A 26,095-nucleotide genomic window follows, 5' to 3' on the forward strand; every position below is an offset into this window, starting at 1 on the left:
AGTACCTATTTTACACAGCTGAAGCAAGTATTCAAGTTAGGTAAAATTTAAAATAGAAGGAACTGCAGTGGGGTGCTCAAGCAGATATTAACTATCATTCCTTAGAAGCACTATGATTGCTGCTGAAGAATTTTCACGAAAGTGAAATAAAAAGAACCTTATGGATTCTTCCAAAATCCTACCAGATTCCGGCGCAGGACAGAAATGCGCAGGAGCCCCCGCCCCGAAGTGGAGGGTGCCTGCGTAGTGAGCGGCGATTGGCGGAGCGAGAGCGTGGAGAGCGGCGCGGCGCATGCGCGGGGCGGAGCCTGCGGGCCTCGGCAAGGCGCAGCGTTCTGGCCCTCTGGTGACGGCTCAGGTGTTCCCTGGTGTGCGAGGCCAGACCACGTTTCTGGGTCATGGATTTTGAAAATCTGTTCTCGACCCCTCCCAACCCGGCCCTCGGCAAGAGAACGGACTCTGAGGAGAGGTGATCCCACATCTTTCATCCTCTGAAACCAGGGACCCCGGCCGGGCTCCGCCCTTTGGATCCTAGTGAAGCCGGCGTGCGGGGCTGGTGGGCGGCCCGGGGCTGGGGCTGTCCACGTGGAGACCGGCCGGGTGCGGGGACGAGCTGGAGGGCGTCCCAGGGACCGGGACGCCGCGGCCAGGGCGGGCGAGAGCCTGGGCCGCGAGGAACGCGGGAGTGGGTGCGGAGGAGAGCAGGCTGCTCTCTCCCGGCCTCGGCTCCCAGGGAAACCCGTGCCCTTGTGATTGTCTCCCGTAAGCGCAGGTAGACAAAGGTCCTTTCGAGGTTTCCGCGGATAAGACTAGGCTATCTTACTCTTTGTGTGTAGTAAGGACAAGTTCATTAGACGGTGAAGGATGAATAGTGAGAACCCTGCTAATTAGGGATCAGTGGACTCCAGAGACCAAAATGAAGCCACGAACGCCATTTCCATTTAATGTTTCTTTTCCATTGAACCACAGCTCCAGTAAGTGTAGACATCTTAAAGAAGGTAGCAGAGGAAAAGCCTCCTTGATGACTGACGGGTAGGTGATATTGGAGTCCGAATCTGAACGAGCATAGGACGTTGACATCCAGGGTTGGAAGGAGTGCCTTTGCGTAAAGGTCCTGAGGGATGTGATTGTAGCCAGCGTGACGTCTGGAATGGAGTGAAATAGTAGGATCTGAGGTCTGACAATTACTGGGAGGAACGTGGTTTTTACTCTGAATAAGACAGGCTCTTGGAGGGTGTTTAGCAGGGAGTGACATTATCTGTCTTAGCTTTATAGCAGGGTCACTTTTGAGAGTAGAATGGAGGGGAAGGAGAGCAAGAGCAGCTGGGATCATTTAGTACCAAGAAGCAATCAAATACGGGTATTTTTTTTTTGAAGAGGAGTCAATATCCACTTGACTGTTTAGGAATAGCTGTTTAAAATAGGATTCTGTTTCATAGAAATGGAGTTCAGTGTTGGATTTGTAAGATAGGTCTAGTAGATACCCAGATGAATATGCTAAATAGGAAACTGGCTTGATTGGATTTTAAAGGGAGAGATCTGGGTTGGGGACTTGGATATTGAAACCAAGTACATGTAGATGATAGTAGAAGCCATGGATTGGAAAGACATCCCCCAAAATGAGAGTAGAGGCAAAAGAGCTATAAGGTCTAAATGCATTTTAGAGTTGTAAAATTGAGGAAACAACCAAGAAGTTGAAGGGTGAGAGACTGGAAAGGAAGCACTCACTATTCCTGATGCTGCCATAGTATGTGTTTTACAGGTGTGAGGGTGATCCCTTCTGACCCATCCTATTCATCAATCAGTAAGGTAATGTAAGGACAGAGTAGGGACCTTCACAGAGTGGTGAATGTGGAGAGCAGTGAAAACTAACAAACTAACAAGGTGTGGTATAGGGCATGCATTTATTTTCCATTGCTGTGTATGTTTCAGGTGTTCTTGGGCTAATGTTTCAAATATCAGGTAATCACACAATGTCTAACATGGTCAGCTTTCATTCCTATAAGCCTGAAAACATCTTCACATTTAGACATGTGTCTCCCCAAAGGGAACCCTGAACTCAATCTGAAATACCTTTCTGTTTTATATTCCTTATTGTTTGCTAACCCTGAACATGACTTTAGATCATGTCTCCCACTGTAGATGACTTACCATACTATGTTGAAGTTGCCTTTATGTTTTTCTCCAAGGAGATAAAAATCTCTTGGAAGTATGGACAAGGTCTGTCTTTTTCTCTCCCCCCCACCCCCCCATCAGTCATGGGGCTTGAACTCTGGGTCTGTGTGCTGTTCCTGATTTCTTTAGCTCAAGGTTAGGGCTCTACCACTTGAGCCACAGTGCCTCTGGTGGTTAACTGGAGATAAGAGTCTCATGGACTTTCCTGCCCGGGCTGTCTTTGAACCATGATCCTTAAATATCAGCCTCCTGAGTATCTAGGATTACAGGTGTGAGCCACTGGTGCCTGACTAGGTCTTTTTCATTGTTCATTGTTGTATGTAGCCTAAGATATGAGACCACAGCCTGGTATGTGATAAATATTCTATACTTGTTGAGTGAATAGAATGATGGATGATTGATGAATCTACTAATTCTTCAATGTTAAGGTTGCAATCTAAAATTTTCAATGTTATAGGTTATTCATAAACATTGATATCTACTGCTCAGAATGAGTTGGTGCATTATTTGTCTGCAGTATTTGGAGAAGTGCTTATTTTTTTGTTAGTTTGGTTGGTTGGTTTTTTGTTCCTTACTCTGGGGCTTGAATTCAGAGACTTGCACTCTTGGTTTGACTCTTTCAGTCAAGGCTGGCCTACTTCCACTTGAGTTACATCTCCACTTCTGGATTTTTGCTTGTTAACTGGAAATAAGAGTTTCATGGACTTTGCTTCCCCTGACTGGCTTTGAACAGAAAGCCTCAGAGATCAGCTTCCTGGGCAACTAGGATTATAGGTGTGAGTCACCAGTGCCAGCTGGAGTATATTTGGAATTTGAAATTTTATTGAGAACACATTAAAGTCAATCCAAGGAATGACTCTTAATCCTATGGTATGAACCCTTTTTATATTGGAGAAAGCCTTTTGTATTACTTAATTTTTTTCTTTTTCTGCAGAACCAGCAATGAAAAAGATGACACCAAACTTAAAGAAACACAAGGAGGGAAAGTCAAATGGAAAGTAAAACTGAAGTCTGAGAAAATTCCCAGAAAAGTAAGCTTAAGTTAGCATATTAGAAAAACAGCTACAAATGGGTGTTTGTGGAGGTCTCATTTGTGTCAGTTTGTCAGCATTTCCAACCTTGTTACTTGTATGAGGGATTCTTGTTCACATTTTTTAAAAGACATTGTCATTGAGTGTGAACTGTTTTTAGTAATTGACTTTATTTTGACTTTTCCCTGCACCAGATGAATACTTTACCATTGTTTTAACAGGTTGATTTTCCTCTTTTTTGTGTTATCTGTCCTGGGGCTTGAACTCAGGACCTGGGTGTTGTCCCTGAGCTTTTGTTCTCAAGGTTAGTACTACTTTAGCCACAAAAAGAGTCAGATTTTCCTGCCTAGGCTACTTTGAACAGCAATCCTCAGATCTCAGCCTCCTTAGTAGCTAGGATTGCAAGTGTAAGTCACCAGTGCCTCGTGATTTTTCCTATTTTTTTTAATTAAAAATTTTTTTTGGTGGTTATTTGTGTTTGAACTCAGGGCCTTGGTGCTATCCCTGAGCTGCTTTTGCCCAAGGCTAGCACTTTACCATTTGAGCCACAGCTTCATTTCCAGCTTTTTTTTTTTTTTTAATTTTTAGTAAAGATAAGAGTCTCCTAGACTTTGCTGCGCAGAACGGCTTCAAATGCAATCCTCAGATCTCAGCCTCCCAAATAGCTAGGATTATAGGTGTGTGCCCCTGGCACCTGGCTTTATCATTAAGTGGTTGTGCAAAGAGGTTACAATCATAAGTTGGGTTATGAATACAATTAATCTTAATGGATGTCACCCCTTTTTATCATTCTTGACCATTTCTCCCACTACCACCCCTACCCTGAAGTTATGTAGTTCAGTTTTTACATAATGTACATTGAATATAATGACTGTATTTGCTCAGTCCCCCTACCCTCTTTTTTTTTCTTTGTTTTAATTAAGGTCAGATAGAATCTGGAGCATTTTTACACAGGCTGGCTTCTGTCCTTGCTCCTCAATCTTCTAAGTCCTTTCACCTCTCTACCTATGCCCTCCACCTAGCTGGGATCATAGGTATGCACAACCACATACACCTGATTTGTTGCTAACTTTTTGCCCAGGCTGGCTTTAAATTGCAGTCTTCCTAAGCTGTATTTCCTAAGCAGCTGGACTTACATAGGTGACCACAACCTCGACTATTTTCTTACTTTTGAAATGGATAGTAAACTGTTTCAAAACTTCTAGGGCTGGGGATTTGGCTCAAGAGGTAGAATGCTTGCCTAGCTTGCAATGAGGTCTTGAGTTCAAACCACAGTTCCACCCTCTTGCCCCTTCATCCTCCCCAAAAACATGTAAAATTCTTTCCTTGCAAATTCAAGTGAGGTTTGTTTGTTTTTGTTTTGGCTAGTCCTGGGGCTTGAACTGAGGGCCTGGGCACTATCCCTCTACCACTTGAATCACAGAGCCACTGCTGCCTTTTTCTGAGTGGTTTATTGGAGCTAAGAGTCTCATAAGATAAGACTTTCCTGCCCTGGCTGGCTTTGAACCAGGATCCTCAGACCTCACCCTCCTGAGTAGCTAGGATTACAGGTATGAGCCACTGGCCACCAGCTCTAGGAAGTTTTTTAAGGGCTTTTGTTTACTAAGTTAGCCAGATTTAAAGCTTAATACCTGTATGTAGTTCGGGAGGACTGCCATAGCCAAGTATCAGCAATTGTTATCTTGGGGTTCTACAGGCTGGAAGTAGAAGTAAGTCTGAAAGCAAGGTATTACAGGATTGGTTCCGTTTGAGGTCTATGAGGCAGGATCTGTTTCAGGCCTCTCCCTGGCTCCTGGTGGATTGCTGGCAATCTGTATTCCTAGGCTAACAAAAGCATGGCCCTGTCTTCTGTTTGTATGTTCTCATGGCATTTTTCATCTGGGCCTAAATCTGTGTGAAAACTCTTTTTATAAAGACACTGGTTACACTGGATTAGGCCCACCTTGATGACCTCATCTTAGTTACATATGCAGTGGCCTGATCTTCCAAATAAGATCAGTTTGAGCTACTGGGGGGGGCTAGAATCTTGAGGACTCAGTTTACCCGACAACAAAACTGCTCTGCTTCTTGTGCTTCTCCTTTTAGTAGATTCTTTTTTAATTTGTGAATTTTAATGTGCTACAGAAGAATGGGTTCATGTAGTCAGTGAAACTCTTTAAGACATAATAGGCTTTATAGTAGCATCTGGGATAGATGATGTAGCAGGAACAGCATTTTACCTCCTGGAGAAACTACTCAGCTATCCAGGTAAATAACTTTTGCTTTTGGGGCATTCGTGGTTGTTATAGTCAAGAGCTGAGGTTAACATAGAAACTGTACCTTCAGCCAGGCGCTGGTGGCTCACGCCTGTAATCCTAGCTACTCAGGAGGCAGAGATCTGAGGATTGCGGTTCAAAGCCAGCCCGGGCAGGAGAGACCATGAGACTCCTATCTCGAATAAACCACCAGAAAACCGGAAGTGGCGCTGTAGCTCAAGTGGTAGAGCTCTCGCCTTGAGCTGAAGAGCTGAGGGACAGCGCCCAGGCTCAGAGTTCAAGCCCCACGACCAACCAAAAAAAAAAAAAAAGAAACTGTACCTTCAATTTTCCACGATATGTGGGGAGGGTTATCGTGCTTGTTTTGGGGGGCTTAGGTTTTTTTTTTGTTTTACTTAAGGCCTCATGCTTACTAACTAGACTGGCATGGTACCATTATTGAACTACACTTTCACATTTACTCTTCATTGACCTAGGAGAGGAGCTAGTGGATTTTAGAATGTGAGCAGCTTTAGTTTTTTTGTAATGCCTAACAGTATCCCAAACTATTTCTACCAGTTTTTATTCTCACAGGCAGTTTATGAGAAAATACATTTCTGTTGCTTTGTTATAGAAGTGCTTAGTATTGCCACCCTTATTTTTTGTCATCTTCAATGACCTTGAACTTGTGACATTATGTGCACAGAGTTCAACATAAATCATAAATGGAGGTTTTTTTGTTGGTGGTGTTAGTTTTTTGTTGTTTTGTTTTTCTTTGGTTTTTGTTTTTTTGTGGGTTTGTTTGGGGTTTTTTGCTTTACTAGGTTTGAACTTAGGGCTTCACCCTTGATGCTCTACCATTTGAACCTTGCTCCCAGTCCTTTTACCAATTTATTTTTTCACATAAAGTCTTGTGTATTTTACTAGGGTCAGGCTAGGACCACCAATAACCTTTGTAGCTGGTATTACAAGCATGCCAACTGGCTTGTTTGTTTATTACCAGTCCTGGGGCTTGAACTCAGGCCCTGGGCACTGTCCCTGAGCTTCTTATGCTCAAGGCTAGCACTCTACCACTTGAGCCACAGCACCACTTCCGGCTTTTTCTGCTTATGTGGTACTGAGGTATTGAACCCAGGGCTTCATGCATGCTAGACAAGCACTCTACCATTAAGCCACATTCCCAGCCCCTGGCTTGTTTATTGAGATGGGTTTTTGCTGTCTTTTGGCCTGGGCTGGCCTCCTTCTATGATTCTCCTTTTCTGCCTCCCAGATAGCTGGGAGTGAGCCACTATTGCCCAGCCATTTTTTAAAAATGTTTTTTATTGTAAAAATAGTATACAGAGGGGTTACCTTTACATGAAGAAGGTAATGAGTACCTTTCCTATTGAGAATTGTTACCTCCTCTTTTGTTTTTCCCCTACCATTCCCTCCCTAACCCCCCCCACCAAGTTGTAAAGTTTGTTTTCAACATAGTGTCTTGTTCCTGTCATTGTTACAATAGGTCAGCCTGTATCCTTGTTTCAGCATTTTGTTATTTCCCTTCCTCTCCCCAAATTAGAAAAGTGTAAACACAAGATACAGGGCACCAATGTCAAATACAGTGAAAACAGGGGTTATACTGTCGGGGAAGAACATACAAGAGAAACAAATCACATCGTACATTTTAGGTACATTAAAAACAATAGTAAGAAAGAAAAAAACAAGTTGTGTCCCTATCTTGGGGTTCATTTCACTTAACATCATCTTATATGGCCATATGTACAGAGCTTTTGACCTTTTCTGCTTGTCCTAAACTTATACTAGTTATTGCAAATAAGGGAAACCATGGGACCTATGTTTCTTTGGGCCCCAGCCATTTTTTAATAAGAGATTATTCTTTGTGGGGTGACCATTTGTTTAAAAATCAAAGTTTCCATTCCAAATTGATTGTAAAGATTCATCTGTTGCCAGGTGCCAGTGGCTCATGTCTATAATCCTAGCTATTTAGGAGGCTGAGATCTGAAGATTGTGGTGTGAAGCTAGCCTGGGAAGCAAAGTCCATGAGTCTCTTTATCACCTAAAAGCTAATTTCTCTAGTACTTTGTTGCATCCTGGAGCTGCTGCAACTCAAAGTGACTCAAAGTAATAGAGTGTTAGCCTTGAGCCAGAAAAGCTTAGGGACAGTTCCAAGGCCATACGTCCAAGCCCCAGGACTGGCACACACATACTCATACACACAAAGGTTCATCTGTTACATTGCTATATAATGAAATCTTAATTCTTTCAACTCTGAAGATGTCTTTTCACTATGGATAGGCACTGCAAATGCTGCTATCAGTTTACCAGCATTTGATTTTAATTAAGCATTTTCATTGGTAGGCATTTGTGGAACTTTGTTGGATTGTTGTTTTGATGTGGTAAAAGTTCAGCTAAATGGACTTCGAATGGCACTTTCGTTTGCCCTTGCCTTAGTCTGAAAGACTACTGCTCAAATGTGGAAACCATATCTGCTGCAAATGAGGATGGGAGTAGACATCTTGTTCGATTTTAATTTTGATTGGCATAGTGATACTGAGCATTTTTGCTCACCTAAGAGCCAAAGTGAACTATCAAAATCATTTGGTTTTAAAATTGTTGGCCAGGGATTTTTCCAATTTCTTCATGTCTGAGCATCTGTTCTTCCCAAAAGGCTGTCTTTATTTTCTTTGAACACATTTCTCAAACTGCTCCAAACATAGTTTAATTAATTCAACATTGATTTTCCTTGGCTATCGAATGAGCTGCTGAGAAACGTAATTTAGGCCTGGGGTGATGACACATTTGTAATTCCAGGAGTCAGATAGCTGAAGCAGGATTGTGAGTCCAAAGCCAGCCTGAGCTATAAAGTAACATCCAATGTTAAAAATAAAACAATTAGATTGTAGCCTTATTTTTAATTTTTATGAGGCAGGAAATCTGTTATGCAATAGCATGATTTAAATCTTCTAATTTCTCTATTTGTTGCATCTTGGGAATAATGAATACTTAATATATATAAATACATATACACACATTTATAGATACATATATATATATATATCGTGTGTGTGTGTGAATACTGGGACTTTAACTCAGGGCCTTGTGCTCTTAGCTTTTTTTGCTCATGGCTATAGTACCACTTGAGTCACATCTCCAGTTAGGTATTGTACTGGTTAATTGGAGATGGAGTCTCACAGACTTTCTGCCCAGTTTGGCTTTAAGCCATGATTTAGGCATAAGCTGCCAATATATTTAGTTTTTTGACAGTACTGTATTATTACATAATACTATAACACTTTGCCATCTCACTCAGCAACAAAGTAATCCATCCTTCACTATGGAGGATTTAGTACCCACATGAGAAGCCTTAGCCTTTACCAGGCATTTCATTCAATTCCTCGGATTAAAGTTACCTCTTTTTTCCTCCAGGGCAATTTTCTAGTTGATTTTGTTCTGGTGTCAAGGAAGAATTTATTGCAATAGCTTAGTCTGTTTTTGTAGCATTTTAAGTTCCATTTTTCAGACTCCTAGTCCACCTTCCAGAGCACAACTTTCTTTGTCAAACACTTTGTTACTAATGAGTATACTTCATGCCCAGTGTGCATATACATGTGTGCACGCACACACACACAAATAAATCTATGAATACCTTTATTGCTGTGGAATGTCAGGAAGCCATCCACTACTTCAGCAAAGCATCCTGAGTCAAGCCAAAAAAAAAAAATACTACTTTAGACTTGTTTACAAAAAGCAAGGAAATATAACATGTATGACCCTACTGTCCAGTGTCAAGAATGATCAATTCATGGCAGATACTGTTTCTTTTCTATAATTAGGTTGTTTTGAATATCACTTTAATATTGAAATTTTAATTTTTGCTTAGCTTAGGCACTTTGGAAACTCTACAGCATCACCAAAGAGTTTACAATACATAAAATCAAGAAGTAAGGACTATGATACATATAGTGACAATGACATATGTAGTGAGGAACAGGAAGATAACTTTGCCAAAGAACTTCAGCAGTATATACAAGCTAAAGAAATGGCAAATGCGGCTCAGACTGTGCCATCTCCTGAAGAACCTATGAAGACAGAGGGAGCAAAAGATCGACAGCAGGGTAAGTGCCAAACTGCTGTGTGATTTAGAGTTTATCCAGAGAGACAGTCCCTTGTTTAGGGGGGCTTTTCTCCTGCACTTTATCTAAAAATAAGAATAGATTTCTATGGATCATTATACTAGAAGTGAACTTGCTTGATGATAGACCATACCTGAGACGTGGTTATTTGCAAGAGAACCTGAGGATGGAGAGGCAGTAGGTAACTTATCAGAGGCCATAGTTAGAATATCTAATTCTTGATCCATGCATATAGGAAGGATGAGATGTGTCTCTTTGTGTTGCTGTCCAAACTTAAAAGAATTGACTAGAAAGATACATATATCAGGCTATAGTTCAGAAATATATTTTTTTCTATTGTAACAGTGGCATCTAGCCATAGATATGAGAGCAAAGACAATTGTAAGTGGAATTTTTGTTACCTTTTTACTTCTTTTCCTCCAGGTGTTTCTTTTTTTTTGTCTGAGATGGGATTTGAACTCTTGATCTGATGCTTTTGTTCACTTGACTAATGCTGTACTACCTGAGCCAGGCATGCAAGTGTTTTTTTGTTGTTTTTTTTTTGTTTTTTGGGTCCTGAACTCTGGGCCTGGGCACTGTCCCTCAGCTCTTCAGCTCAAGGCTAGCGCTCTACCACTTGAGCCACAGTGCCACTTCCGGCTTTTTTTCTTTTTGCTTATGTGGTGCTGAGGAATCGAACCCAGGGCCTCAGGCATGCAAGGCAAGCGCTCTAACCACTGAGCCACCTTCCCAGCCCCATGCAAGTGTTTTTTATATTCAAAATAACCTATGTGAAATATTTTCAGTGAAAAATCTGACTGATGTCAGAGGTCATTTTAAACATTTGAAGTTTTTTCTTATAGTGCTCTGGCAATTCTTAACTAGATCCATTATAGAGTGACCACTTTAAAAGGTTCTGGCTTAAAAAAAAAAAGAGGTTCTGGCTTATGGCTTGCAAAATTAATTTTGATTAATTATCTTGTTTTGTATTCCTCCTAACAATTCAGGATATGTTATAATTCTGTTTGGAGTCTCTAACAGAGCTTCTAAAAAGGAAAATTAGTATCATACCCATTATTCTCCACTGAACTGAAGAGAACTTTTTCTGGATGATTACAATATATACATACTTCTTAAAATTAAATGGATACTTTTTAGTTGTTCAAAAATTAACTTTGTTGTTTTTAGCTGCTAAACAAAAAAATAAAAATCTTAAAGCTGGTAATAAGAACAGCAAACAGAAGAAACTGAAGCGCAAATGGCCAAGCACTGGAAACAAAGGATCTGATGCCTTACTGAAGAACAGGGGCCCGCCCAAGGAGGTAATGAGTCACAAGCAAACATGTGCTATGTTTGTAGGATGCTTACATACTCCGGGATTTCTTTCTTGATAAGTGCTAAGTCACAGGATGAGGGCCAAACATCCCCCAAACCAAGGGTTATCTGGAGGTGGATAGCCTCTTACCATTAGTAAACTCTGTAACCTTCCTTGTTACCATTGCAAAAGCCCTCTCACACATTAGCCCACACCCATTTGGCAGCCTTAATATTTTTCCTATTGTCCCTGAATGCAGCTAACAAGCCCCTTAAGTTTTGAATATTCTGCTGATGATTATGGAACAATGGAAAACCAAAGATAAAATAGCCCTGGAGACCTTTCAGAGGACATAGTCTTACAGAGTTTACACTATTGAAGACCCTCTTCTGTTGATTTGACTCCTTCTGAAAACTGAAATTGACTAAGTGTTGGCCTTACCACATCTTCCAACCTCACTTCTGGTATTTTGGTTTTGCTTTGTGGACATTCTTTTTTGCTATGCATATGTGCTAAGGATAAGACAATAAATGACTCCTGGACTCTTGCTTTTCTGATGGCTTTTCAGATGGATGGCAAGCTTTTGATTAGGCTTGATCAAAGGGGACAAGAAGGAGCAGGACACTAGAAATTCCAAGTATTCGCTGGGCATAAGTGCCTTGTGGTCCCAGCTCCTAAGGAGGCTGAAGTGGAAGTTCCGTATCAGAGTAAATACATTGAGATCCTGTCAGAAACAAAACATGAAAGATTCAAACACATTTATGTAAAATATTCCTGCTTCAGTATTTTACAAGTGAGAAATTTAAAGCCCTCGGGTTCAGGTAAATGCCCATGGTCACCTAGAGCCAAACAGGGCTTAACTTGTCATCCTAATCCCTGCTCAGTGTTACATTAATTTAGGATTATGCAACCAAAGCTAACAGCCCTCCTACCAGAAGAACAAATTCTTAAGGTATATATTCAACTTTAATAACAATCAAATAAAACTAAAGGTTGAAACTGAGACATTTACAGGACATTTTGGTGAAATAATTGAATATTTTTGCAAATCTCATTACATCAGAGACTGCTTGTTGGCTCTCTTAATTGCACATACCTTATCCCTAAAATCATATTTACTAATTGATACATGAAAGTTGTAAGCTTTACCATAACTTAACACATTAAACATAGTTGTTTAAGCTGGGCACCAGTGACTCAAACCTGTAATCCTAGCTACTCAGGAGACTTGAGATCCGAGAATTGCAGGTCAAAGCCAGCCTGGGTTGGAAAGTCTATGAGAATCTTATCTCCAATTAACACCAAAAAGCAAGAAGTGGATCTATGGCTCAAGTGATAGAACACAAATGGTCAGGGACAGTGCCTAGGCCCTGAGTTCAATCTCCAGGACCATTGCACACACAAAAAAGTAGTTGTTTCAGAGGAGTTAAATGTATTTTCAAGTTCCCTTTACGCTAAAAAGTGAATATAATATATAGTATATATTGTATTAGTTATATTACTTACAACCTGTTTATACCTTTATCACCATCTCTTAAGGGTATATTTCTAATATGAGCTGGACAGTTACCACCACCCACACCTCCTAAGTGTCTCATTGAAACTGTAGCTTTTTCACCACTTTTGTTGATCTCATGGTTCCCAGCTTTGTCTCCATAATTCTAAAGATCTCTGCTTTTAGACTTTACTTGGGTTTTATTTTTATTTTTTCATTCATTTTTTATTACATAATGGCAAACTGTAATAAAATACTCAAGTTTCACACACAAATATTGAATGATGGAATGCTGATGAAACTAACAAAATATTACAAAATTCATGTATAAAAGTCCCAGTCTTTCACCTAAAGGCCATTTAGAATACACACCTATTTTTCTTTTCTTTGAGATCCAGTCTGGCTGTCACCTAGGTAGCTTCATGCTTGCAATTCTGCCTCCATGTCTTGAGTGCTTGGATTACAGGTATGTGCTTTCACCCCTACTAGATGAGGTACTCTTTGATGTTTTAAAAGTAGTTGAAGATAATCTTATGCAACAGAATAATATATTTGACTGTAATTTTTCTTTTTTTTTTTAACTTTTAAAGGATGGAGAACCTCAAGAGAAGCAGCAACATGTAAGAATGAGTCAGGAATTCATCAACCAGCACACAGTGGAACGCCAGGGAAAACAGATTTGCAAATATTTCCTTGAAAGGAAATGTATTAAGGTATAAATATGTGAGCAAGGGGCTGGGAAGGTGGCTCAGTGGTAGAGCACTTGCTTTGCATGCATGAGGCCCTGGGTTCGATTCCTCAGTACCACATAAGCAAAAAAAAAAAATCCGGAATGGCGCTGTGGCTCAAGTGGTGGAGTGCTAGCCTTGAGCTGAAGAGCTGAGGGACAGCGCCCAGGCCCAGAGTTCAGGCCCCACAACCGGACCCAAAAAAAAAAATGAGCAAATATATACCTAATGCTTTTAACAAAAATGTACCAGAACAAACTGCTGTTTCCATTGGATACTTTTAAATCATACCTAAAGGGGTTTTTTGTTTGGAGGTTTTTTTTTTTGTTTGGAGGGGTTTTTTTTGGTCATGGAGCTTGAACTCTAGGCCTAGGCGCTGTCCCTGAGATCTTCAGCTCAAAGTGAGTGCTCTACCACTTGAGCCACAGTGCCACTTCTGGTTTTCTGGCAGTTAATTGGAGATAAGAGTCTCATGGATTTTCCTGCCTGGTCTGACTTTGAACCATGATCCTCAGATCTCAGCCTTCTGAATATCTAGGATTACAGGCATAAGCCACTGGCGCCTGGCTCATACCTAAAAGTTTTTAAGCTTTTTCTTCCTGGAAAAGATTGTTAGAAAATTGTAGATAAATACTATTTTTTATTTTACAAAGTAGATAATTTTTTTAAAAAGTCTTTGCATTAAAAAATATGTAAGACTTACGAAAATTTTAAGTAGCTATGGATCATGTTGCCTATAAGCTCACTAATTAAGAATTAGACCATATTGCTTCTAAGATCATATTTCTGGAATAATTTGCTTATTTAAATTTTAGTAGGAATTAAATCGTAAAGACATAACTGAGAAGTAATAATTGTCCTTGTTCTTTTTTATGGCCCAGGGAGACCAGTGTAAATTTGATCATAATGCAGAAATAGAGAAGAAAAAGGAAATGTGTAAGTTTTATGTACAAGGATATTGTACCAGAGGTGAAAACTGCCTGTATTTGCATAATATCCTTTATCACAAGATACAGTACCTTTACTATTTATAAATATTTAAATGAACATTTTAAAGATTGAGAGTTTTTAATAAAAGCAGAATTGTAGCTATAGCAAAAGTATCTAAGTCCAAACTTAGTTTCAAAAGTGATTAATTATACATAGTTTTTTTCTCATATACATACATATACATATATACATATATACATACATATACATATATATGCACATATATACATAATTTTTTTTCTTTCTAAGAAAAGACAAGAGTTTTTAGAAAATTTTCAAGTAAATATCCCTTCTTTGCAGTGGGTTCATAAGTCCTTGTTCAGTTCGGAAAGATGTCAGGTTTTTGTGTGAAGTAGACTAATTGATTCTGTATTCATAAGCTACTTCATAAAATAGGCAGAGATTACATAATTTAGAAATACTTTTTCTGTGTGTTCCATACTGTCTAGTGGATGTTTCTTAATAGAAGAGCCTTAGTTACCTAGTGCAAATAGTACGGTATAGAGCATTATAAAAATGAGGACATAGTCATTTTAGGGCAGTAGCACCTTTGGTCACCACAAAATTTGCTATTCAGTTACTGAATACAAGGAATCCCAAATGCCAAATAATAGGCTTTTTTTTTTTAGAAAACAAAATTGAAGATATTAAAAAAACACTTTTAAATAAGCAAATATATAAGGAATCCAGATTTAAAAAAAACATAATGACACTCTGACTTTGATTTACCCTACTTCAGAAGAATAATGTAGAGCTGGGAATGTGGCTTAGTGGCAGAGTGCTTTTCTAGCATGCATGAAGCCCTGGGTTTGATTCCTCAATACCACATAAACAGAAAAAGCCAGAGTGGTGCTGTGTCTCAGGTGGTAGAGTGCTAGCCTTGAGCAAAAGAAGCTCAGGCCCTGAGTTCAAGCCCCAGGACTGGCAAAAACAAAAAACAAAGAATGCTGCAAAATAATCATATTTCTCATTGTATTTAAAACATCTCTTTCCCCACTGCCCTCCTTTTTCTCTCTTTCTCTCTCTCCCTCTCTCTCTCTCTCTCTACATATATATGTGTGTGTATGTGTGTGTGTATATGTATATTCAACATTACAATTATAGATCTCATTTGTAAGAATGGCTGTGAAGGAAATAAGTGTCTTGTGATGGTCTATAAACTTGATTTATGTTATCTTTCTCAAGTTAGATTTTTTTTTTCTGTAACACAATTAGTAATTTATTGTCCCCCCCTTTTTTTTTGTCGGTCATGGGGCTTGAACTCTGGGCCTGAGTGCTGTCCTTCAGCTCTTCAGCTCAAGGCTAGCGCTCTACCACTTGAGCTACAGAGCCACTTCCAGTCTTTCTGGTGGTTTATTGGAGATGAGAGTCTCACAGGCTTTCCTTTCTGGACTGGCTTTGAACCATGATCCTCAGATCTGAGCCTCCTGAGTAGCTAGGATTTCGGGCATGAGCCACCGGCGCCTGGCCTTGTCCCATATTTTAAATAGAAAATTTGATTTTCTATTAACAGGAAAAGTTTTTATATAAGAAAAATAAAATTACTAACAATAGCTATTTTAGTAGGATTAAAATTGTTTTCTTCCTTAACATGTGTGCTACATGAATACCCTTGCAAGTTTTATCATACAGGTGCAAAATGTTATCAAGGAGACTATTGTAAATTTTCCCATGCTCCATTGACTGCTGAAACACAAGAGCTATTAGCTAAAGTAAGTACAATTGTAATATTCTGTTTCTCTCTTTTATGTAAGAGTATGTTTGGACTGAAAATTGAAAAGATACTGTACCTTAAGAACACCTCAGAAGTTACTACTGTATGGTAATCTAAGAATTTTCTTTAGTTGGAAAATTATTTATTTGTATTTTTTATAGCCCAAAGGAAGACTTAAGAGTGATTGGTGGTGTAAATTGGAATGTTCTAAAAATCTTCAATGTAATTAGCAATTTTAATAGCTAAATAGAAAGGCAAAAGAAGGAAAAACAGTACTATTGTAACCACTCTTGAGAGGACAAGTTATGGGTCAGTAAACACTTGAGAGTTATATCAACAGGAACTGAAATAGTACTTTCTTTCTTTTTTTTTCTTTTTTGTCAATCCTGGGGCTTGAATTCAGAGCCTGGGGGCTGTCCCTGAGCTCTTTGTGATTAAGGTTAGCACTCTACCACTTGGGCCATGGTGCCACTTCTAGCTTTTTCTAAGTAGTTTATTGGAGATAAGAGTCTCAGACTGTTCTGCTTAGGCTGGCTTTGAACTATGATCCTTAGATCTCAGCCTCCTGAGTAGCTAGGATCATAGGCCAGAGCTACCAGTGCCCAGCTCAAATAGTACTTTCAAAGTATTTTCTTTAAATTTTTTTTTGGGGGGTCGGTTGTGGGGCTTGAACTCTGGGCCTAGGTGTTGTCCCTGAGTTCTTCAGCTCAAGGCTAGTGCTCTACCACTTGAGCCACAGTGCCACTTCATTTTTTTCTGGTGGTTTATTAAATCTTAAGAGTCTCATGGACTTTCCTGCCCATGCTGGCTTTGAACCACAATTCTCAGATCTCAGCTACCTGAGTAGCTAGGATTATAGGTGTGAGCCATCAGCACCCAGCCAAATATTCTTTTAATCTATAAGAAAAGATTATTTAAATATTTTAGTCAATTATATATTGACTATAAAAAGTACAGGCAAAATTATATTGTTTCAGGCAGAGAATGTGGCTTAGTGTTAAGAGTTTTTGCCTAGCATGCATGAGGCCCTGGGTTCAGTTCCTTGGTATCACATAAATATAAACTTAATAAAATATAAGGAAAAATAACCATTAAAGATTATGTAAGTGAGGGAGGTAGTTAGTCTCTTCAAAATTAAACTGAGCTGAACACTGTCACTCATGCCTATAATTCTATCTACTCAGAAGACTGAGACCTTAGGATCACCATTGAAAGCCAGCCCAGGCAGGAAAGTTTATGAAACTCTTATCTTCAACTATCAAAAAGCCAGTAGTGGAGCTTAGCTCAAGTGGTAAAGCACTAGCCTTGAGCAAAAAGAAACTTAGGCATAGCATCCAGGCTCTGAGTTTAAAACCCAGGAGTCACACACACACTCATACACACACATACACACACACATTAAATTGAAATATATACAAAAATAAGTTATTTTTTTGGTACTGTTCTGGAGCTTAACCTCAGGGCCTGGGCCCTGTCCCTTAGCTTCTTTTGCTTAAGGCTAGCAATCTACCACTTGAATCATACCTCCACTTCTAGCTTTTTGGTAGTTTATTGGAGATAAATGTCTCACAGACTTTCTTGCCCAGGCTAGCTTGGAACTGTAATCCTCTGATCTCTGTCCCCTGATTAGGTCGGATAATAGGTGTGAGCCACTGACGCCCAGCTAAAACCTTATTTTAAAACCAGCAATATGACCTTCTGGCAGAAAGTTCTCTTGAAAATATGTAAATACTAGAAAGTCACGGTCACTCCTGCCCGGGCTGGCTTTGAACCGCGATCCTCAGATCTCAGCCTCCTGAGTAGCTAGGATTACAGGCGTGAGCCACCAGCGCCCAGCTAAGGACATTTATTATTGTTGTAAAGTACTTTATATGTAAATGTTTATATGAAATGCATGAAGAAAAATTATGTATAAAATTAGTTTTTTATTTCCTCTTGTAATATTAGATTATCAGAATGGATAATACTAGAGTTATGTGAAAATATAAGAACATTGTAATTTACATAATGAGGCAATAGTGCATGAAAATAATTATGTGACTTTTTTCATTTTTTTTTCATTTCAGGTTTTGGATACTGAAAAGAAGTCAAATAAATAGACAAGAAAGGTAAAAGTAGAATATACCAACTTTTTTCCCAATCTCCAACATCTCTAGAAATTGGAGTGTAAAAGTGTTTTGACACATATACATATCTGTATATCCACATATCTGTGGCCTACTTCTCCATTTGAGTTTGTCTATCATTTATATTTTTAAATTTCTCTTGAGTTTCTTTATAGATTTAACAAATGTGTGTAGTTCGATAAATAATTAGTGACGTTATTTTTGCTCAATGTTATGCTGCTAAAATTCATTTATGTCGTTGTCATCCACTTGTATTATTCCTGTGTAGCATTTCATCCTGTAAATATGTTATAGTTTAATTATTGTACTATTAATGAACTTTCAGGGTTTTTCAATTTTCTTTTTTTTTTTTTCAAATTCTTTATTGTGATCAAGTGATTACATAGTTTCCCAAATTTCACAGGATTGTGGGATAGTGATGCTTAGTTAAATCTCAAACACATTCTAACTTTCATGGGACAAATTGTCTATCATGGTCTAAAGTTTATAAGTTCTGTGAGCTTTGACAATACAGTTATTTCTTCCACATAGGATGATATGTACATTTCTTTCATTTTGCATAGCATCAGCTGTTCCCTCTTTCCCACTGGTTCCCTCCCTCCCATCATTGCCATTGAGTTGCTTAGTTCATTTTGATCAATATCCACTGCAGCTGATGGGGTCCCGCTGTTGTGTGTTTTTCCCTGACTCCCTCTAATTCTGTGTCCTCCTTGTTTCCCTCCAGTGTGCACATATATACCATGCATCTTATCAGCAGCATGGGGTTATTTAGTGGTGATTCGAACAGATGAGTGGAAGTCTTGTTAACTTTGTTGTATCACCTTATGTTTTGGATTTAACATCCACTTATCAGGGAGACCATGTGCCATTTGTCTCTTTGCTCTTGGCTTACCTTGCTCAACATGATTTGTTCTAGTTACATCCATTTCCTTGCAAATGCCATTATTTTGTCCTTTCTAATGGCTGCATAATATTCCATTGTGTATAGATACCACAGTTTTTGGATCCATTCATCTGTGGTGGGGCATCTGGGTTGTTTCCATATCCTGGCTATTGAGAACAGTGCTGCAATAAACATGGAGGTACATGTGTCCTTGTATCCTGATTCCTGTTGTTCAGGATAGATAGATGCCTAGAAGTGGTATGGCTAGGTCATAAGGGAGGTCAATCTTTAGCTTTCTAAGGACCCTCCAGGCTGCTTTCCAAAGTGGTTGTATAAGTGTACATTCCCACCAGCAGTGTAATAGGGTTCCTCTTTCTCCACATCCCCTCCAGCATTTGTCGTTGGCTGACTTGAGCATGTGGGACATTCTGACTGGGGTAAGGTGGTATCTCAAGGTTGTCTTTATTTGCATTTCCTTCACAACCAGGGATGGTGAACATTTCCTCATGTGTTTCTTTGCCATTTTTATCTCTTCTTCTGAGAAGTCTCTCTTTAGTTCCCTTGCCCATTTAGTAATTGGTTTGTTAGGTTTGGGAGGAATTTTTTCAATTTTCTAAGTACAGTCTGTTATAAATATATCCCCAGGCATAAATATGCTTCAGTTATTTAGATACCCAAGAGGGGAATGTCATTATTGTGTGTGTGTGTGTGTGTGCATGCGTGTGCGTGAACGCATGCACATGCACATGCATGCACTAGTCACTGGGGCTTGAACCCTGGGCCTCACTCCTTGCTCGGCTTTTTTGCTCAAAGCTGATATTCTCCTACTTGGGCCACACCTCTACTTACAGCTTTTTGCTGTAATATAAGAATATGTTGCATTTGGCTGCCTGGCCTAGCTTTGAACCTCAATACTCAGATCTCAGTAATGTTTTAATATAGAATTTTAACAGTTTCCACTCCTGTGAACTGTATAGAATTGCTATTGTTCCACAGTTGCCAATATTCTATTTGTAAATACTTACTCCTTTTCAAATCAATTAGTGGATGTAAAAATGAGGTCTCATAGCTTTATTACATGAAGTACAGCATTTCATCTTAGGCTTACTGACTTTTTCCATTCCATTTTTATTGAAATATTCATGTCTTTGTTCAAGTTTCTATTAGACAGCGCTCTACCATTTGAGCCCACATCTCTGCTTCTGGCCTTTTGGTGGTTAACTGGAGATGGCAGTCTCATGGATTTTCCTCCCCAGGCTGGCTTCAAACCCAGTCCTCAGATTTCAGCCTCCTGAGTAGCTAGCATTACAAGCATGAGCCACTGGCACCTATATATGATTGTCTTTATATATATTTTATATATATTACTGATAAATTTATAAAGATTGGGTGTAGGTCTTCTATTTTATGTGATGTTTTCACTTTTGACATATCAATGAACAGAATTACTTACTAATTTTAAAATCATTTTGCTTCTGGTTGGTTTTGTGTCTTCCATGTGTCAAGAAGACAGAAAATAATTTTTTTTTAATTTGGGGGGGTTTTGCCATCATACTTTTGTTGTTGTTGTTGTTGTTGTTGCTCATGGGGCTTGAATTCAGAACCTGGACGCTGTCCTAGAGCTCTTTTGCTCAAGCATGGAAGCAGCTCCACAGACTCAGCAATCTGCTTGCCACAGAAGACAGGGCCACACACCTTATAGCCCAAGCTCTTTAGTTGGGACACAAACTATTCCTCTGGTCACCATCTGACTCTTTGCACAAGTGCCTCTCATGGCTGTCTCACATCCACACATCATAGGAAAGTGCTCTTAGTTTCCCTGACTTGCAGTTATTTCCTTTTTCAGGTCTTCATAGTAGTTCAGTCTCAAACAGTAAGCCCCTTTCTCAAGTTGCACCCTGTTGCTGGACACCAGTCACTCACACCTGTAATCCTAGCTACCTAGGAGGCTGAGACCTGAAGATCAAGGTTCCAAGTCAGCCTGGGCAGGAATGTGCATGAGACTCTTTATCTCCAGTTAACCATCCAAAAGCTGAAGTAGAGTTGTGGCTCAAGTGGTAAAATGCTAGTCTTGAGTGAGAAAGCTAAAATACAGCGCCAAGGTCCTGAGTAAAAGCCCCAAGATTAGCACAAAAAAGTAAAAATACACCCTGCTATCACTCTCCTTGATACAGAGAGTGACAAAATGGATTTCTTTTCTAATGCTGGTCCAATATACATAAAGATTCACTGTTACAATATTGGATTTAAGGCTTTGAAAAACTGTAGGCTTATCCTGCTGTTTGTCTGTTGGAGCTGTAGACTGGTTCCTACTTTTCTCTGCATTGCCTTTCTCTGTCTCTGTTCGACTCAGATGATCTGTCACCTCTTTTGTGATTACCGGTGTTCTTTTGGACTATAGTCTCTCCTTTGTTACCCTGATGCTCTCGTTAACCATAACATGTAGGAAGCTTTATTTTCACCTCACCATCATAAGACCAGAAACTAGACAGGTATTTCCATACTGCATCCATTGGATCAAATCCAATTTTCTTTTATATTCCCCATGCACTCATCCCCATACACATAAGCACATGTGCACACATATACATGTCCACATACATATACTCAGTCCCCAACATACTCAAATCCCTTCCCCATGCGCTCTCTCCTACCAGTCATATATACACTCTTCTTTGTCTCTAGTCATACAATTCTACTTTTAGGTTGACAAGTTGTTAGCTTCCACATCTGAGAGAAACATGATACTTACCCTTTTTGTACCTGGCTTATTTCCCTTAATGGAATATATTTATTATAGTTACATGTTCTCTGTATTTTTTGCTCTTTATTAAATATTGCTTTATTTGCCTCATTTTTATCCTTATTGTTCTAGTCTAGCAATTCTCTATATTCCCAGTGAAATGTATTCTTTCTTTTTAAGGTAGTCTTCACTTTTTTTTATGGTTTTTAGTTATTATTTTCTTTATTACTTTTCAAGTTAACGCTTCATTTTTTTGTTCAGTTCAAGTGTTAGGTTTTGAATTTCAACCCAAGTTGTTCATTCATTTTCCCAAAGAATATTTTGTCCATTTTTGAGTTTTTCTCTTTTTTGGTGGTTCTGAGGCTTGAACTCATAGTCTTGGCTTTTCAACTAGATGCTTAATCATTTGAACCATGTGCCCAGCCTATTTTGCCTAGATGGCCTTTCTTCTGCTTACCTTCCTCTAGACCTGGGGTGGCAAGTGTTTACCAACACACCCAACTATTGATTAAAAATGAGGTCTCATAAACTTTTTTGCCCAGTCTGGCCTTAATTGATCTTCCCAATCTCCACTTTCTGAGTATTAAGGATTATAGGCATGAGGCACTGCATCTGGCTTTCATTTTGAATTTTTTAAATTATTCTACATTTTTTGAAGGTAGTAAAGGGAGATAGGAGTACATTTAAGTTGGTAATTTTCACCAGCCAATGTGTTTTTATTCTCTATTTTCTTTTGTAGCTTTGTTTAGCTGAAGAGGGCTTATGCCTATGCCTGTTCAAGACTGTTCAAGACTGATGATTTGGACTAGTTAACAAGATCCAAAGTACCTTCATTTCATCGTGGTGGTGTGCAACTTCTCTAACAGATGGTGCAGAGGGGCAGGTCTTGTACTCACATGAAGGGCTGGGTCTTCACTGGGGCATCTCAGCTACTGGATCAAAAGAGGAGCATAAATGGCAGATAGGCTGGCTAAAAAGGAAATGTTGTGGTAAGAAACTACAGAAGTCCCTTATGATGGAGATGTCTTAATAAAATAGGAAGCAAAGTTAGTCTGCATAAGAAGGGGTAAAGAATTAGGATAATATAAAAATAGGGCTCTACATTTCATTAAATACTTTTTTATACATATTTTTAATGATGGTTCACAACTCCATTTTATGGTTCAAAATACTCCCTGATTTTTTTAAAATCAGTTTTCCCTTAGACATTTGTTTCCAGTTTCTTACTATTATAAATAAAATGAAGTAAGATTTTTCACTGTCTTCCTAAATTTGATTTTCTAACTTTTTGTGAAAATATATGCATATTTATCACCATTGGTTTATATGTTAGTCAGGTTAAACACTGTTATGCAGAATTCATTGCTTGATAATGTCCTTTAAATACACAAAGATATGTATACAACATTTTCCAAGCATAAATAATGAAAATTCCAAATATGCTTTTTCAAACTGGGATTTGAACTCAGAACCTTCCTCTTGCTAAGCAGTTGTTCTACCAGTAGTTCTACACTGTTCCTAGCTAAATTTATATAGTAGTATTTACTATTATTAGAGAAGCATTATGAAATTGAAACCTATCATGTTTTATTGGTAAGAAAAATAATGTCATTAACTTGCTAATATAAATTACGTCACTCCAGCAACTTTTAGCAGAGTCTTATGAAAATGTGAGTTAGGATTATTTTGATTATAATCCAATTCCAAGAAAGAGAATTGCATCTACTACCAAATATTTTTCAGACAAGACCTCATGAAGAAAGAGATCAGGACAGATCCCTGAGCTCTTAGAAGAAGACAGTAAATGAGAGTGAGCCATCTCTCATCACTGTTACTAGTGTCTGCTGAGTTGATTGGTCTACTCTCTAGCAATGACTGAGGAAGAGCACAAGGCAGTATAGTAGAAGCTTCTAGAAGGAATCACAGAGGAAAGAGGTCAAGGTAATATTCTTAACATGATCTGTTACACAAAAGCCTTTAATCATTTAATAAAATTATTAAAGAAGTTACCTTTTAGCCCATAGGATACTTTGTATTTTCTCCAAAGATAGTATATAATTAAGGAATTAAAAAATCCTGGGCTAGGAAGGTGGCTCAGTGGTAGAGTGCTTGCCTTGCATGCATGAGGCCCTGGGTTCCTCAGTACCACATAAGTAGAAAAAGCCAGAAGTGGCGCTGTGGCTCAAGTGGTAGAGCACTAGCCTTGAGCTGAAGAGCTGAGGGACAGCGCCCAGGCCTAGAGTTCAGGCCCCACAACCAACCGGGAAAAAAAAAAAAGATCCTGACCTAGCCCACACATTTAGAATGCAAATTTTATGGCAAACCTGTATGTAAGCTAACATTGCCAGCATTAACAATGAGCTAGCTTTAATGCACACCTATCATGTACTAGGTTGTATGCTATTTTAAAACTTCTATTGAAGTTATTATCATCTTGAAATTCTATTGAATTTCCTTTTTTAAGCTTCAAAATAACCTTAGGCAATGAATGTGAGCACTTGCATAATGTGAGCAATTGCATAGAGCGAGTGAATAGAAACATTTGCTTTGTATTTAAAAACAATTTCCATAAGCTCTATAAATACTTGTAATTATATATGACAGTCCAATTTCTAATTATGTATAGTTTAATACTTATGGGATATAACTGTTTTTGGGTCCGGTCATGGGTCCTGAACTCTGGGCCTGGGCGCTGTCCCTCAGCTCTTCAACTCAAGGCTAGTGCTCTACCACTTGAGCCACAGAGCCACCTCTGGCTTTTTTCTTTTTGCTTATGTGGTGCTGAGGAATGGAACCCAGGGCCTCATGCATGCAAAGCAAGCACTCTACCACTGAGCCACCTTCCCAGCCCTATAACTGTTTTTGTATAAATTTTCTACATAAGAAAAAATGCCAGTGCAATGGCTCACATCTGTAATCCTAGCTACTTGGTAGGTAGAGATTGGGAGCATCACAGTAACAGGACACCCTCAGCAATAAGTTCCTTAGCTACTTGGGAACATCAAATAGGTAGATCAAAGTCCAGGCTAACCCACCATAAAACAAAGCCCTCTTCAAAAGATAAAAGAACAAACCCAAGTTTGAAGAGCTTCAAAGTCAAACAGAAAACTTAATAAAGCCTTTTTCTTTTTCAATGAGTTAAATCTGTGTCAATGAAATCTCTTGTGTTAAGTTGGGAGAGAGATGTCCTCTCTTATTGCCCTGGATGCCATTATGCTTTAGGGTTCCCATACTCTTACTGTAGTAGTTTCTAAATGGTCACCTGCCTCTGTTCACTTACTTTTCTTCTCTATTGTTCACTTTGGTTACCGGAGCAGATTTCCCATTGTGCTGCTATGCCTTCACTGAGTAACACTCTCCCTGAGTCAAGATCACTCTGTCTGGTTATCAAAGTGCTCTGTATTTCAGAGCACTTTCACTGCCCCCATAAAAGAGATGTTTCATTTAGAATTGCAGTTCAGACTTCTTGCTGGTGGCTCACTCTGATAATCCTAGCTACCCAGGAGACTTAAGATCATGTGTCATCATAGCTACTCAGGAAGTTAGGATCTGGAAGATTGTTGTTTGAATTCAGGTGGAGCAGAAAAGTTATTAAGACTTCATCTCCAAAATAACCAGTGGGGGGAAAAAAAAGCTAGGCTGGAAGCCATGGCTCAAACGGTAGACCGCCAGACAGCAAAACAAGTAGAATACGCACAAGGCACTGAGTTCAAGGACCTCCTTATACCAGTGGTGGTGGTGGTGATGGGGAATAAGGTCTTTGCCTTTTTTGTTTCTCTCTGTTGTGGGTCTGGGCACTGTCCCTGAGCCTCTTTGTGCTTAATGCTAAAATACTACCACTTGAGCCACAGAACCACTTCCAGTTTTTGAGTGGTTAATTGGATATAAGAGTCAGCCCTGGCTGGCTTCCAGCTGCAATCCTCAGATTTCAGCCTTCTGAGTAGCTAGGATTACAGGTGTGAGCCACTGATGCCCGGTATTTTCCCTGTAATCTTAGCTACTTGGAAGGCTGAGATCTGGAAAAGTGCAGTTAAGAGGCCTGGGCCAAAAAAATTTTGTGATAGACTCCATCAGTGGTATAGTGGTACATTAGAAGTACGAATAGGAAATCATAGTTCCAGGCCAGCCCAGGAAAAAAGTGTAAGACACTATCTGAAAAATAACTGAAGCAAAAGATTAGTCATTTCAGTTGTATTTTCCAACTTTGGTATTTCTACTTGGAAATACCAAGTGGAAATTTCCATCTCTGTATTAATATTCTTTTATTTGATGAGACAGTAGTCCCGTTGTTTCCTTTAATTCTTTGTACATTGTTCCTTTAGTTCTTTGGACATACTAATGGTAGTCTTAGTAACTCCAGCATCTGAGCTTCTTTAGGGATAGTTTCTATTGATTGTGTGTATGCAGATGCACTCCTGACATACTTCCTTGGTTTTTTGTTTTGTTTTTTTGTTTACAACTTTTTGTTGAAAGTTGACCTTTTTTTTTTTTTTGCCAGTCCTGGGCAACTCAGGACTCAGGACCTGAGCACTGTCCCTGAGCTTTTTTT

General features: G+C 39.1%; 1 protein-coding gene across 1 annotated transcript; it reads left to right on the forward strand.

The window, feature by feature from the left end:
• Positions 1-359: 359 nt before the first annotated feature.
• Zc3h8 (zinc finger CCCH-type containing 8) lies at positions 360-22,801 on the forward strand. Its single transcript, XM_013019703.1, has 9 exons — positions 360-469; positions 3,110-3,206; positions 9,321-9,555; positions 10,741-10,874; positions 12,953-13,075; positions 13,972-14,083; positions 15,683-15,792; positions 17,861-17,902; positions 22,286-22,801. Exons 1-8 carry the CDS (start codon positions 399-401, stop codon positions 17,891-17,893), a joined length of 915 nt encoding a protein of 304 aa, XP_012875157.1. The 5' UTR covers positions 360-398; the 3' UTR covers positions 17,894-17,902; positions 22,286-22,801.
• Positions 22,802-26,095: the final 3,294 nt, after the last annotated feature.

This window comes from Dipodomys ordii, unplaced genomic scaffold (assembly GCF_000151885.1).
Source record: "Dipodomys ordii isolate 6190 unplaced genomic scaffold, Dord_2.0 Scaffold47, whole genome shotgun sequence".
In the NCBI taxonomy this organism is placed as follows: domain Eukaryota; kingdom Metazoa; phylum Chordata; class Mammalia; order Rodentia; family Heteromyidae; genus Dipodomys; species Dipodomys ordii.

Coding starts and splice junctions, on each gene's coding strand:
- Zc3h8 (XM_013019703.1), top strand. CDS start 399: ATGGATTTTGAAAATCTGTTCTCGACCCCTCCCAACCCGGCCCTCGGC. Junction 13,076..13,971: donor TTGAAAGGAAATGTATTAAG/GTATAAATATGT, acceptor TTTATGGCCCAG/GGAGACCAGTGTAAATTTGA. Junction 14,084..15,682: donor AAACTGCCTGTATTTGCATA/ATATCCTTTATC, acceptor CATGTGTGCTAC/ATGAATACCCTTGCAAGTTT.